This window comes from Ipomoea triloba, chromosome 7 (genome assembly GCF_003576645.1).
Source record: "Ipomoea triloba cultivar NCNSP0323 chromosome 7, ASM357664v1".
In the NCBI taxonomy this organism is placed as follows: Eukaryota; Viridiplantae; Streptophyta; class Magnoliopsida; order Solanales; family Convolvulaceae; genus Ipomoea; species Ipomoea triloba.
Window position 1 is genome coordinate 12,536,023 of NC_044922.1, and position 15,827 is coordinate 12,551,849.

At 36.0% G+C, this 15,827-nt stretch overlaps 2 protein-coding genes across 2 annotated transcripts; one reads left to right on the forward strand and one right to left on the reverse strand.

The window, feature by feature from the left end:
* Positions 1–11,312: 11,312 nt before the first annotated feature.
* LOC116024531 (tropinone reductase homolog At5g06060-like) lies at positions 11,313–13,578 on the forward strand. The gene is made up of 5 exons (XM_031265444.1): positions 11,313–11,648; positions 11,772–11,979; positions 12,709–12,925; positions 13,030–13,136; positions 13,231–13,578. Exons 1-5 carry the CDS (start codon positions 11,428–11,430, stop codon positions 13,417–13,419), a joined length of 942 nt encoding a protein of 313 aa, XP_031121304.1. The 5' UTR covers positions 11,313–11,427; the 3' UTR covers positions 13,420–13,578.
* Positions 13,579–13,924: 346 nt separating this feature from the next.
* On the reverse strand, positions 13,925–15,620 carry LOC116024530 (probable protein phosphatase 2C 24). The gene is made up of 3 exons (XM_031265443.1): positions 15,066–15,620; positions 14,680–14,994; positions 13,925–14,581 (listed from the first exon to the last, which is right to left on the reverse strand). Exons 1-3 carry the CDS (start codon positions 15,552–15,554, stop codon positions 14,138–14,140), a joined length of 1,248 nt encoding a protein of 415 aa, XP_031121303.1. The 5' UTR covers positions 15,555–15,620; the 3' UTR covers positions 13,925–14,137.
* Between the last annotated feature and the right edge of the window lie 207 nt (positions 15,621–15,827).

Consider the following 15,827-nt stretch of genomic DNA (forward strand, 5'->3'; position numbering starts at 1 on the left):
CACCACTCTTCCTCCAAAATCTGCAGTCTCTTTGAGTTGCACTTCTAAATTCTTCCATTCTTTCATCCCTCAGCCGCACTTCGGTTTTAGAATCCTCTTCTGGGTCTCATCCACAAATCTGTACACTGTGGACTACACTACTGAAGAGAGCCATGGAAGGCTCCAACCCACCAGTCTCCAATGCTCAGCACATGAATTGCGGCGTTTTAAACGACATTTTGGTTCAAGCTTTGCAGATGGCAAGCTTTGTCTGTTCAACAGGAATGGAGAGACCACTATCCTGGACCTTAGTACAAGACAACATATTTCTCTTCCCCAAACATTTTTCCATCCAAACCCAGGTTGTGGGGAGCTGTGGACAAAAATGTTTTCCGGTGCAGCCCTGGGTTTTGATTTGATCCGGTGTTGAAAAGGTACAAGGTTTTGAAGTCAGAATTATACATTAATAATCTTCACCACTATTACCAGGGCGTGTTGAGGGTTTTAACTCTTGGGGTGGATGAATTATGGAGGGCGGTGACTACAGAAAACTCCTTCCTCCCTCGCAAGCACATTGCTAGTGTTCAAATTGGTGGTATTATCTATTTGATAAACTTTAAGATAAATTCCAGGGATGAACAAGAAATAGTTGTATTTGATATTGGAAAGGAAAATTTAATTAGGATGATAACTTTTCCCTATATATTCCAACACTGGGGTGGTTCGCCGACTCATTCATCATGGGTGAAATTAAATGGTCGACTAGCATATATTTTTGTTGATGATATAAAAGGAAGGACCCAAATATCTGTTTGTACTTTGGATGAATCAATAGGACCGGGGTGGGACAAACATGAGGTTCCTCTTACATTAGAAGAGGCAAAAATCATTAGTGAAGCTGAATCCATGAGCTTTACGGCTAATAGTATTGGGGAAATTGTATTCTTGATTCAAGTCAGGAGTATGTCTCCTAAAATTTTAATTTATGCACATGGAACACAATTATGGAGAAAGTTTGAGATTAATGGTTGTTCACCTGTTGAAAATTTGAGTAGGATTATTGTGCATGTTATAGAAGAGAAGGTATATTTTCCGGAATGAATTAGAAGATGGATCGGATTGGAGTTAAGCTAAAGCATATTTTTTGGAATGAATTGGAAGCTTCCGTACGTGTATGTTAGCCAAGGCCAAAGGGAAGAAATTAAAGTATATTATTGAGTCTGAATGAATTAGAATATTTAGTTTATTTTCATAATCTGCCCATCTTGTATTACTTTTATCAAAATGCATTTATTAATTTATCTTAATTTTATATTATTGTTTTATTGTGTTATTTAATTTCCTTGACAAACGAAAAGTTGTGGCCTATTTGATACTTCTTTCTTTTTCTTTTTCTTTTTTTTTTTTTAAAAAAAAATATTTCCTGTTCTTGTAACATAACTCTGATGAATGCAAAAATGAATTATGGAAATTAATTATGTAAGTGTAAGCTAAGGCAAGGGTATTAAATGAAATATAATTAAATCTCCAAGCCAACTGTCTCACCCAATAGAGGTGTCTACAATCCAGCTGGGGTTAGTCACTGTGTCCGATGGTGGAAACCCTGAGTTACACCTATAAAAATTAAATGAAATCTAAATAATAACCATACAGATGGCCGGGTTTCTCGCATAGAGAGAGAACTGAGCATGAAGCCGAAGTGAGTCATTTTTTACTTTCAAATCATTTGTTGAGTTTCTAAAAGTACATTTAATTGAAAAGACACACTACCTAAGAACATTATGAGAGTGCTAAAATTATAATTTTAATATATGAATGCATATATTGGACCTAAAACTATATTTTTAATATATGAATGCATATATTGGACCTGATTGAATAATTTTAGGTCGAAGAAACTCAAATCTAGGGCAAGGATGCCGACCTCGGGGTTGGCCAAGGAGCGTTGGGTTACGGTTCGGGTCGGCATATGAGGTCGGAGAAACGGGGTCAACTAATATTCAATTATTCATTACAACTATTATGACTATTACGAGTTTCCACTTTATTTGGGAAGCATCCGAGTCATTATGTGCGTTATTGAAGTATGTAGCCATTAAAGTTTCTCCTTAGTTATATAAAGAGGTAATTCCATTTTTTGTCCTAGATTTATTGGTGGCAATCCATATTAAGTCATTTTTTATTATAACATTCACTTTTGGTCCTAGTATTATTGTGGCATAACCATTTTTGGTCGTTAAATAAAAGGGCATTTCGGTCTTTAATTATAATTTTTTTTCAAAAAAAATAAACATAAAAAATATAGCGGTTCAATCTACTTTGTATAAAAAGGATTAAAATGTTTTTGTATTTAACGAAATTTCAACGATTTTATTGAAAGAGAACTAAAAATGGTCATGCCACAATAGTAATAAGACTAAATGAAAATGTTCTAATAAAAATGGACTATTACATATAAATCTAGGATTAAAAAAATGAAATTAACTCGTTATATATAAATATGCAGCCATCCGTATTACTTATTAGAAGGACATTTAATTTTGTCTTATTCACATATGTTTTTTTAATACTATTAACTCTATTACAATGCAGTATCTGTTCATAACTACTTTCTCAACCTATTGAAGCCCCCTCCCGTATAAAGGGAAGGGTTTGATGCCACTGGACCACAAGGTCCTTAGCTCTTATTCACATACTTACTTTGTACTAATGACTAAAAATGAATCGAACCAAATTATTTAAAAAAATATTATAAATAACATTTTTTGATACAAAGAAAATGAGAATAATCCACCAAACTATATAAAGTTTTGTTGCATGTGTTGACTAGAAAGGGTCGCAGATGTCTTTTTCTTTTCTTTTTTTTTTTTTTAGAAAAGTGTTAAATAGACCCTTAAATTTTACTTAAAAAGTCAATTAGGTCCTTAAACATTTTAAAGTTGCAATTAAATTCATCAACATTGTATTTTGTTGCAATGAAGCTTAAAAATAAATTAATGACTTGTGATAGTAGATCACTAGGGTTCTGGCCTGGCTACACTCCGGCTCTATTTCCGACAAGAAAACAACCGACGACCATTGCCAAAACTCATATAAATTTATAATTCATTTCATTTTCTATACTCAACCTGCTTGGATTAAAGGCAAAATCAGCATTGACAACAAAAATAATTGGTATATAGGATATAGTCATATAGTCATTGTTTAAAAATGTTTATGCACAAAGTGGCAAACTATTTAACTACATGCATTATGCACAAAGCATTCGGACTACCTACAAAGTCATTGTTGTTACTATCTCGTAAACAAGTTATAAAACTATAACAAAAGGTACTACTCATCAACCTTCTAAAAATGTAATAAATATTACTATGTATTATTTTGTTCAACACTTTCACATGAAAATGTACGACACAAATCTCATAACACATAAACAAGTAGAAGAAAAAACTATCATTGTCAAATATCAACAGACGCTTGCAAGATTAAGAGTTCAAAGTACAAATAAGATTCCAGTCATATAGACAAATTAAACACAACGAGACAAATTCACAACTACCTACACCATAATCTCATTGCATAACGTTTTTTCATTATATTATTGAGAAGCATTGCCCCCTTTCTAGCCCAAATGCAAGGGAATATGTGCCTTTGTATGTAATCAATGTAACAAAATTCTTCTCCAACAAAACGGAACAATTTGAATGTTTGTTCACGATCTAAGTGCTTCCACAATAGAGCAACTTTTATAGTTTGTAATAAAATTTTTGCTAACATAATAACATTTCGTATGTTCACGATCTAAGTGCTTTCCCAATAGAGCAACTTGTATAGTTTGTAATAAAATTTATGCTAACATACATAGTAACATTTTGTATGTTCACGATCTAAGTGCTTCCCCAATAGAGCAACTTTTGTAGTTTGTAATAAAATTTATGCTAGGCATGGAATCGCTAAGGTATTTAGAAATTGCTAAATATCGGATGATTTAAGTAATGGAAATTAGTTTATGCTTTTCAAAAAAAAAAAAACGGATGGGTGACCGACGCGATGAATTTTGGCAGTAAAACAGTAGTTGTGGGACCAAAATTGGTACTAAAATAAAAGTCGTGGGACCAAAATTGATATTTTACCTAAAGAATAACTTTCGAAAGCGTCAGTATATATATATATATATATATATATATATATATATATATATATATATATATATAGAGAGAGAGAGAGAGAGAGAGAGAGAGAGAGAGAGAGAGAGAGAGAGAGAGAGAGAGAGAGAGAAAAGCGTCAGTATATATGTATAGTTAAATTATAATTTATAAATTAATATGTTGACTAATAACCACTAGTACAGATCTGGGCATCCGCTACTCTTGTAAAGGGCTTTCCGCTACCCTTCTACAAGGGTAGCGGATGCGAGGGTCGCTGAAAGCTATCGGCTTTCTGCTACCCTTGTGGAAGGGTAGCAGATGATTGCCTATCCGCTACTCTTCTATCTGTAGAAGGGTAGCCGATTCATTTTTTGTTTTGTTTTTTTTTTTATTCAATAAGCATCCGCTACCCTTTTATAGATAGAAGGGTAGCGGATGTAATTATATTTTATTTTTTTAATTATTCATCCACTACCCTTCTTTCCTAGGAAGGGTAGCGGATTATTTATTTTATTTTTAAAATTAATTTAGTAATTTTAGAATTTCTAAATTATTTTAAAAATCCTGCACAGAATTATATATACTCACAAATTAACCATCAACACAATGCGAATCATCAACATACTATTATCACACACACTTTTAACACATGCAATATAATAATCTCACAATATAATCCCCTAAATACTTTCAACACAATAATAAGTTATAATAATTTATAAACAAAAGATAATACTTAATCTAAAAACAAGTTACATGCACTCTGAAGAGTATTTTGCCCATGACTTCAATTTCCCATATCCAATTTCTTCCTCTACACACTCTACCATCTGCCCCCGCTAATGATTCATCACCATCCTCCATTTTTATCTATGAAAATAAATGAAGTTAAGAAAAAAAAAAGTAATAACAGATTTTACACACAAGTTCAGTGCATCTTAGAAACAGGAAAAAAGAAAATTAAGAATGAATGAGCCATAACTTCTAACCTCAGAATTTGCCTTTTCAACATCTTCTACACACTCTTCCGGCCCTTGCCCTCGGATTTTAATCTATGCATCATCAAGTAATGCAAAATACACAAAACAATAAATTATTAATTAGTAACACATTTTGCAAAGAGGTTCGTTCACATCTAATATTTTTATTAAAAAAGAATGAACACGTCAGAGCTAATTTCTTCAAACCTCAAAATTTTCTTTTCCAACATTCTTCTTTAGCTTCGCTGAATATCCCTAACAGAAGCAGCAATGGAAGGGCGATGGCTAAATAGTACCTGGATATGCAAAAACGTAAATGTAGAACTCAATTAAAATATAAGATCCAATAAAGCATTACGTCAAATAAGCAGCTTGGAGTAGTTTTACTAGCTAAGATTTTTAAGTTCTCTGTACTGGATATAAAGTTTTTTTGGCATTATTGGATACATACTGACATACTATAAGTAAACCAACTGACTCATTTAAATTGTATTCACATTAACATGTTTTTTTGTGGTATTTAAATAACAATTAAGTTTCTGCAAAATTAGTTTATACATAAAGCACTTGCGGTAAGCTAAATTTCAATCAAATTGTGATCAGTTTGGAGCCTACTCCACACTCTTATAACTTAAACAATAAAATATAACAAGACAAATAAAACAAAAACTAATATAGCTTTCTTACTCACCAAATAATCCATGCTCCACCTGTGACAAATGCCACAACCGGCTTTGAACTACTTCTACTACTTCTAGGTGTTGGCATGAGGAAGAGGATGCCCCTAGGAAGAATGAGGAAGAGGAATTCAACACTGGCCCACTTTTTGTTCTTATGATGAGTGTTAAAAACAACACTCACGTGCTCATAAACTTCCGGAACAACAGAAAGCTTCTGGGCCGTGTCAGAGCTTTTGATCGTCACTACAATATGGTCCTGGAAAATGTTAGAGAGATTGGACTGAGGTTCCAAAGACTGGCAAAGGGAAAAAGAAGGCACTACTTGTTAACAAGGACAGGTTTATTAGCAAGATGTTCATCCATGGAGATTCAGTGAAATAGAAGAAGTTTGAGAGTTGTGGGTAAAATATTTTCTAAAAGAGTGCGTTTATACTTTATTTCGTTTTATAAACATGATTATCTCTATGGTTATATTGTGATGCATGTTATTTTTTTATTACGTAGTATTAATTGTGAAGGATATTGTGAATTGTGGTGATGTTTGCATGTGTTGGTGGATGGTGATGTTTGTGTTAGTTTTAAATAGTATGTGTTGGTTTAAAATTAAATATTTATGTTTGTTTGAAAATTGTTATTTGTGTTGGTTATTAATTTGAAATTAGTCATGAGTTGGTTTGAAAATATCATTGTGAATAGATAGATTTTGATGTTGAGTTGGATGATTTGAAAAATTCTGAGCAGGTTTTGAATACAAAAATTTAGATTATTTGTAATTTTAAATTAAATATTAAAAAAAAAGTTTACGCGGCACCAGCTCGTGCAGGTGTCGCGTAAAGTATTTAAAAAAAAATTAAATGCTTTCCGCGGCACCAGCCTTATTTTAATATTATTTAATTACTTTCCACGACACCTGCTCCGCTACAGGTGCCGCGGAAAGTATTTATTTAAAAAAAAAAAAGAAAACTAAATGCTTTCCGCTGCACACGTAACGGGTGCCGCGGAAAGCCTTCCCTTTTAGCGTCAGTATCATAGGCTACACCTGTAGAGGTGTAGCGAAAACACTTTTACAGGTGTAGCCTATGACTTTTTTTGTACTAGTGTTCAATAATTCAGGTTATCAGGCTAGTCCTATCGGGCCATCGGGCTTATCAGTTTTGGGCTCATCAGGCTAATGTTTTTATCGGGCTAGCCCTGTCGGTTTTGGTTTCATCGGGTCAGCCCATCAGGTTCGGGTTAAGATTGACATCCTTAGTACAATGCTATTATTTATGCATGGAGAATAATTTGTATTTTAGTTCTAGTTAATGAGAAGAGAGGGGGTGATCTCGTGTTTGGCTTCTACTAAGAGCATTACAAATAATAATAATAATAATAATAATAGTGTGGTAGTGGTGGTGATGGTGATGCTGTGGTTGTGTTGTGATGTAGTGGTGTTGATGGTGGTAGTGATAATAATAATAATAATTCGGAAAACAAAGTTTAAAAAAGGAAGAGAGGGAAGAAAGATGTAAAATAAAGAATTTGAAAAATGTCCCCTGATTAAAAAATTAAGAAGACATTTTTTTTTACCAAATTGGGTATTTTTCCATTGACTAGAATAGATATTTTTCTTTGACTTTATTTTTCTTGAGTACCCAAATACTGAAAAATTTTAGAAAATGACTTCCTAAAGTCGTTTTTCAAATTTTCAAACAGATCTTAAAAGTATTACATTTTTCTCAAAAGTATTATAATTTCCCTTATAATTAAAGTATAAGTATTATATTTTCATATTGACCCGACCAATCTCATAAAAGAATCACTCTAAAATAAATAAATAAAAATTATTTCCCATTACTTTATTTAACATGTAGCTAAAGATAATATTATTAATATCCGTATCGTACATCTCACTAGTGTCAGACTAATTAGTATAAATAACATATTTATTTATTTATTTCTTAAAGTTTTTTTTTTTAGAGCTATTGACTATGTTACAATCGAGTATATGTTCATATATACTTTCTTCGAACCTGAAACTTCTCATTTAAGAAACCATAGTTATACCACTCTACCACAAGACCTTTGGCCTACATTCTTAATGTTAAACTTGTGTGAGACCGTTTCACGGATCCTTATTTGTGAGATATGTCGGGTTAGGTTAAATTAACATGCAAATGTCATACTTATATGCGCAAATGTAATACTGATCCGGAATAAAATTGTTGTCGTTTATAAGGAAAAATGTAATACTTTTGAAAAAAAATGTATAGTAATAATTTTGCATTTTGATGTAAAAGTATTATATTTTTCATCAAAAGTATTACATTTTCCATAATAAATAATGTTTCCTTTACTTATAAAGAAAAATATAATACTTTTGTGGAAAAATGTAATACTTTTAAATCGAAATGTAAAAGTATTACATTTTCTCTTAAAATTATTACATTTACCATTATAAGTAACAAAAATTTTAATCTTGATTAGTATATATTACATTTGAACATATAAGTATCACATTTTCACATTGACCCGACCCGACCCGTTTCACAGTAAGACAGTCTCACAAGTTTTTTTACTCTGTTACAATGTAGTATGTGTTCATAGCTTACAATGTAGTATCTGTTCATATCTCCAACCAAATGAAGCACAAAAAGCCAATATCACATTTTCACATTGATCCGACCCGACCCGGTTCACAGTAAGACAGTCTCACAAGTTTTTGACTCTGTTACAATGTATGTTCATAGCTTACAATGTAGTATCTATTCATAGCTCTAACCAAATGAAGCACAAAAATCCAATATCACCTCCATCAAGGCTTGAACCCACCCCTCACATATGAGGGTGCAACCGGATGTCACTAGACCACAAGGTCTTTGGCCACAATAACATTCTTATTTATTCAAAATTTATTTATAAATCAACATTTAACATGCTGTTAAAGCACTTAATTACAATACCGTTCAACTCGGCTGCAGAATCGACACTTAATTAAAAACCCTAGCCTATTCTCTCGAATCCTCTCTTCTGTCTCTCAAAATCTTGCCTCTTTTTTGGCCGCCGGCCTCTGAGCAAATCTGGCCGAAGCTTTGACCGAGCTTCGTGTCGGCTGATGATGTATAAATGGGAGTGTAAAAGAGGGTGTAAATATCGTTCCGTTGAGAATTGGGGCTATGACACGTATTGTGTGAATTATTAAATCCTAGACACTAAAGTATTGGAATTCACTAAAATCCAAGGAAAATATGATTTAGGAATTAAAATAAAATAAAATATGCAAATAAAATAAGGGAAAAACTATATGATAAAAGAGTGGGGTCAGATTAGGGGTATTGCAATCTTGATGCTCTAAAAATATCAAAATTAGGGAAAAACAATTAACCAAGGGATTTATTGGCAATGCACTCAAGAATTCAAGTTAGCTACTTTCGTAATCAATAACAAGAATTAGGCTAAGATTGCCCCACTTTCGTGATGCATCAATCATAACCTTAAACACAAAAGCATTATAAGCCCCCAAATTACCCCTATTCTCATAGTAGGAAAAATTGGGTTGAAATTGGTTAGGCTGAGTCCTTCATCCAACTTTCGTTGTGATGAAATCCTCTCCAAAACAAATCAATAAAAGCTGCGCATCAATTATCAATAAGGGGAAAATATAATCCAACTTAAACATAAACCCTAGATCAATAAATTATCCCTTTATGCAATAATTATAAACCTAGCATTAAGAATAGCAATAAAACCCTAATCCAAACCCAACAGCTAACTACTCATGCATCATAAAAGTAAACAAAGCAAAACTATAATAAATCATCATAACTATTGCAATGAATATAAAGGGAAGAGAAAACTTTACTGATAATGAAGAACAATTCCAACTTCAATCCGAGATTCCAAGCTTGAAGTTAAATAATCTAATGTAAAACTAATCTAAACTATACTAGGGAAATATAAAGAGAAGGGAAAAAATAAACTAAAACTAACTAGGGTTGGGAACTGGGTTGTTATGCCGTGGACCCAGGTCCACCTTGCAAGGTGGACCTGAGTCTACATTCACATACACTACACTCTACATTCACAATTTGTAAACATCACATTCGCACATTATAGGATTATATGTTTAGTAACTATACTCTACATTCACATACACTATACTCTACATTCACAATTTGTAAATTCCACATTCACACATTCAAGATTCTATATTCACAGGCCCTATACTCCACATTCACAACTTGAGAACTCCACATTCACACATTACAGGGCTACAAGTTGCTAGAACTTCTTAACTCTATCACAGATTCACACATACATAACTCTACATTCACGATTTTTATACTCCATATTCACAATTTGAAACCTCTACATTCACACATTTCTAGGCAACTCTACATTCACACAATCATAAATCTACATTCACGATTTCTATACTTTACATTCACACTTTAAAACCTCTACATTCACACATTTTTGGACAACTTTATATTCAGCAATATATATACTAATTAAAAACAAAAAACAAAACAAAACAAAAACGACGTAGTTTTAGACGCAGGTCCACCTTGCAAGGTGGACCTGGGTCCACAGCATAATTTGCCTTGGGAACTCTGTAAGGGAACTTCTTAAATTGTAGAGAATATGTAGAATATATAGGAGATAGATGGGCCTTGACCCATGAGGATAAAGAAAATAAGCATAAAAACAACTCAAATAAGGGGTGAATTATTGTACAAAATAGTAGATAGCATCGGCTGGTCTTTGACTGACGGTCTCCTATTTCCCTCTCTTTTTTTTTCTTTTTTTTTTTTTCATAACTTTCATTGCCGATTCAACCACAACTCTCGAAGGAAGTTGCAGAAGTTTCAAAGTTCAAAGGATTCAACCAGATATGGATAAAGAGGTGGCTTGATTTTAGTGGATCCCTAAAATAAAGCTTTCAATAGGAGGTGTACTGTTGTTTTCCTTTTCTTGTGTGTTCTGTATTTGTTTGTGTTTTTTGTTTATTTCTCTCGTTTGTGTGACGAGTTTGTTTTTCTCTCGTTTCTTTTGACGAGTTTGTTTTCCTCTCGTTTCTTTTGACGAGTTCTTTTCTTCGTAAGTGTGAATCATAAAAGTTGGTCATGGCTTATGTGGACCTCATACTAGGTGACAAAGATGACAATGAAAAAGAGCATGGGCAATTCAGATCGATGGATGTATTGTCAATGAACGTAAGGTTGAAAACAAATACTCAGGTGATGTGCAAGACTTTCCAACTGAAGTTAATCTTGGCTACGTTTGATCAATCCTTCAATGATATTAAAGAAGTGTTAAGTTCATCCAACGGATTTAACTTCAAATTTGTGAAACAGTCTGCAAATTATAGCATTGCTAGGAAAATTATTTGTATGTCTAATTGTAAGAAATAGTATATACCATTCCATTGATCCTATTTGTAATTGTCTTAATAGAATGAGTTTCTTTATTTTCAAAAAAAAAAAAAAAATCGACACTATTTTATCAGTTTTTGATAGCACCAAAACCGTAATACTTCACCCCACCGCCCACCGCCCACCGCCGCTCGCCGCCGCCGCCTCCTCCTCCTATTGCTTTGGGAACAGCTCAAAGTTTGAAACAAGCACTCTCAGTGGAAGTTGAAGCTAAACATCATAAGAAATGTCTCAGACCCTCGTCGTACGATCTCCCCTGGCGCCTTTACACTCAGCCGCCGCCCCTCACGGCGTCCGACTATCAAAACGCACTATCACTCACACACGCAAGTGGACGCTCATTATCTCAGCCAGCATAGCTTCCACCGCACATTCCAGGAAAGGGGGCGACCGGTGGTCACTTCACGGCATGAGTGCCCTCGTTACCGGCGGTACCAGAGGCATTGGGTAGGGTACACTACTAATTTATGCATATTGATGCGTAATTAACATAAGATTGGAGTTTTGGAGGGCCGATTTTGAAACTGAACTATCTTTTTGTTCGATTCTTCTCTGGATTATGTGAATTAGGAATGCCATTGTGGAGGAATTGGCTGGGCTTGGAGCCACCGTGCATACTTGCGCCCGGAGCGAAGAGGAGCTGGGAAAATGCTTGAGGGGATGGAAAGAGGAAGGGTTTGAAGTGAGTGGATCAGTGTGCGATGTGTCATCTCGGCCTGAGCGCGAGAAGCTAATGGAGGCTGTTTCTTCTACTTTCAGTGGAAAGCTCGATATCCTTGTCAGTGTCCCATCCTCTTTCCCTGTTAATCTGAAAGCCTTTTGTTCCTAGAAATTTATGTAGATTCCAAGAAATTGCATGCTTTTTTTTTTTTTTTTGCCAATTCACCAAATTCCCTTTTGTAAGAGACAAGTGTGGATTGTGATTGCTAACCTGGGAAATGGAGAATTGACAACTTAGAAAAACGAAAACAGAGAATACATTTACTTTCTACATTTTCCTAATTCCTATAGAGAATGGAAAAAGGAGAATTGAAGGAAACGCAACCCCCTTGAAGTTTTGTTTTGGAATCCAGGATCAGTTAATCTTACTTTGGAATATGCAATATAAATTGGGAATTTGGATATGTTGCAACTTGGAAAGGTGTGGAGGGGAAGGGTAGGCTGGCATTGAATATATTCTTCACCTACACTAGTATATCTTTCATCTTCATGCTGTTTTAATTTGATATTACACGGGTGAAGGGTTCATTTCCTGAACTCTTTTCAGTTTTTGCCGGGTTAAATATGTTGAGATGGTTTGGTTCTCTAGTATCCTTTGCTCTCTTGTCGAATGAAATCAGATTAGTACATGATTTTTTGCATCTATGTGCTGTTCCGTTCTTGTATCTTGTAGTTGTCCTCTCAGGCTCTCGGCCAGAGCCCTCACTCTTGAGTGTCACACGCTAGTTAATCGCATGCATCTTTGAGGAAGTAATAGGTTGGTTTTCTTCTTTTGTTGGCTCAGTAGATAAACAATGTCGGGACAAATATACGAAAACCTGTATTGGATTTCACAGCCAAGGACTTTTCCACCCTATTGGCAACAAACTTCGAATCTGTTTTTCATCTATGCCAACTTGCCTATCCTCTTCTTAAAGCATCGGGAGCAGGATGTGTTGTATTCACTTCATCTGTCTCGGCTTTTGTATCACTGAAGTCTATGTCTGTCCAAGGAGCAACAAAAGGTGATGTATCTATCTTGATCTCGTTTAAGGATTTTGCTATTGTTCTGCAGATTAGTGTGACAGAGCTTGAGCTCGATAATATTTAATGCTATAGTTATTCACAGGAGCTATTAACCAACTTACAAAAAGCTTGGCGTGTGAGTGGGCAAAAGACAATATCAGGAGCAATGGCGTTGCGCCTTGGTACATCAGAACATCTATGGTGGAGCAAGTAAGTTTCCGGCAACTTGATAAAGCAAATGTGATTGTTACTTCTTGGGAAGCTCTATTTAATCTCATAATAATATGTACTATTCCAAATTTAGGTGCTGAGTAATGAGGAATATGTAGAGGAGGTTTATGATAGGACTCCTCTAAGACGCCTGGGAGAACCCTCAGAGGTGTCTTCTCTTGTGGCATTCCTCTGTTTACCTGCTTCATCTTACATCACTGGCCAGATCATTTGTGTCGATGGCGGCATGACTGTAAATGGATTTTATCCCCGGCATGGCTAAAACTGCAGAAAATGAACTCAAATTCTTTTCTTTCCGCCAAAGAATCAATGCCTCACTACTTAGATTCTTTGACTATTCAGTAACAGAAGTATTATCACATCTACCAGGTTCGATTCTGTTGCATTCTTTGACCATTCAGTAACAGAAGTATTATCACAAGATCCTGTAACCATTTCAAAACAGATATGTTATGACACTACATAATAATTTGGTAAATTCTATTTTTTTATTAAATACAATTATTTTAATAAATATTATAATTTTTTATATTTTAAATAAAACAATTACAATGTTTAAATATACAATTCTATCCCTTTTTCAGAAAATGAACCAAACACACAAAGACAGTTTTCCATAATATATCCAAACACCGGAAATGAAACTGTTTTCTGAAAAATGACTCATTTTACAGAAGTCATTTTCCTGCTTTTCAAACGGACCCTAAGTAACGGAAGTGACGGAAGTGTTATGACATTACATGTGTTATCACATTACATACATTGCATAGTTGACAAATTATTCTTCTTTTCTTTCCGCTTTGAGGAGCGAATACTTGGTATATTTACAGTTAACATTGAGCATAGGGTAACATTTCCATTGATTGCCACAGTTATGCTTTAATTAGGGCTTAACTCTAAACAACCTAACCACAATAATTTCATTATAGAGATACAAACATTCACTAACGCTGCTGCTTAAAAGAGACGACAGGGTCTATTCATATGGAGCCCCGGCCGGAGTTCAAGTCCACCACCACCACACTCACGTTGTCGGAGCTCCGCCTTGCCAGAGCCAGCTTAGCCAACAACGTTGAAGCATCTGAACAAGCCTTGTCGGAGTTCTCTGCTCCGGCATCTTTCTCCGCCCAGCTCCAAGGCGTTGTTGTTGTTGTTGTCTTCCCTTTAAGGCAGGTCCCGGCGACGCTGCATGCAGTGTCGTTGGACACCACGTCCCAGAGACCGTCGCTTGCCAGGATTAAGCACTCGTCTTCTGGCGTCCGGTCGATAACCATCACTTCCGGCTGGCATGTTACGTAAGGCTTCAAATAGTTATCGCCTATCGCTCTGGACATCGCCAGAACTCCCAGAACTCGAGGACCGTCCCAATATATCACCCGCCCACCCGCTTCTTCGATCCTACTCAGCTCATCTGGACGATCCGGCTGCGTCCACAGTTAAATTGCAAAATCAGCATCATATATATATATATATATATATATATACCTTACCTTTTACTACGAGAAAAAAAAATTTTGTATACCTTATGATCATTAGAGAGAGCGATGGCCTTGCCGTTCCGGCAAAGGACGGCTCTGGAGTCGCCGCAATTGGCGATGATTATTTTGAGAGGCGTTATGACGGCGACCACTGCCGTGGAACCAACGGCATCGCATTCCGGCGTCTGGAGCTCACAGCGGCAACTGCCGCGCATCAAGTTTTTGTTCCATGCGATCACTTCCTTGTCCATTCGATTGAAGCTTCGCTCCATCGCGTGCTTCCACTCCTCACTATCTTCTTTCGTCTCCAGCTCTTCCCTCACCAGCTCGTGTAACCGCTCTCTACACATGAATGCTACCTAAAATGTCACAAAAACTAAATAATTAAACAATTTGTATTTCATTAATTTACGAAGAAGATTGGACATACGTGAGAGCATCCATGGCCGTCGTAGACTGCAAAATAATGCAATTCGTCCTCGTTTTCACGATTCGTGCGGCAAAACCGAGGGTGAATTGCTACGGCATCTTCCATATTCCTCCTCCTTCCGCAAACTGAAGCCATGCCGAACTTCGGATACGCCACGGACTCCATCAACAGATTGGAAGTGAAGGGAGCCAGGAGGATTGTTGACGGAAAATCCTTCACCACCACCACCTTCCCCTTCTCCTCCACATCGGAGCCGACAAAATTGTCGACAGCGTCACCACATACACCTGAAATCGGGCCATAATAGAACTCCAGCCGAGGACACTTGAGTTCTTTCTCGGCATCCGGCAAGGACGACGACGGAGTTACTCCGGTGACGAAATTGATCTTCCTGATCTCCACTTTCCTCTTCCTGACGGGCGGAGAACTCTTTTCGCACGGCTGAGATGCCTCCTTCTCACTCAACACTCCGCAGCAGATCTCCGCCATCCACCGTTCTTAATTCCGTCCGGCGAACTTTGAGCTGAGTTATGAGTTATGAAGGTGTTGTAGTGTGAAGAGAGAGGGCATTATTATTATTATAGAATATACAAGTCCGTCCGTCCGCTGGGAGTGCTTCCCCGCCTAAATCCAGCAATCTTCACCGCTCATCTGTGGCAAAAGGAATTCCACCCGTCGATTCTGGCGCAACACGTACACGAACCGCTCTTAAACTGCTGCCACTCGCATTCCTTTCCACTACACACATGCCCACTCCCTAAA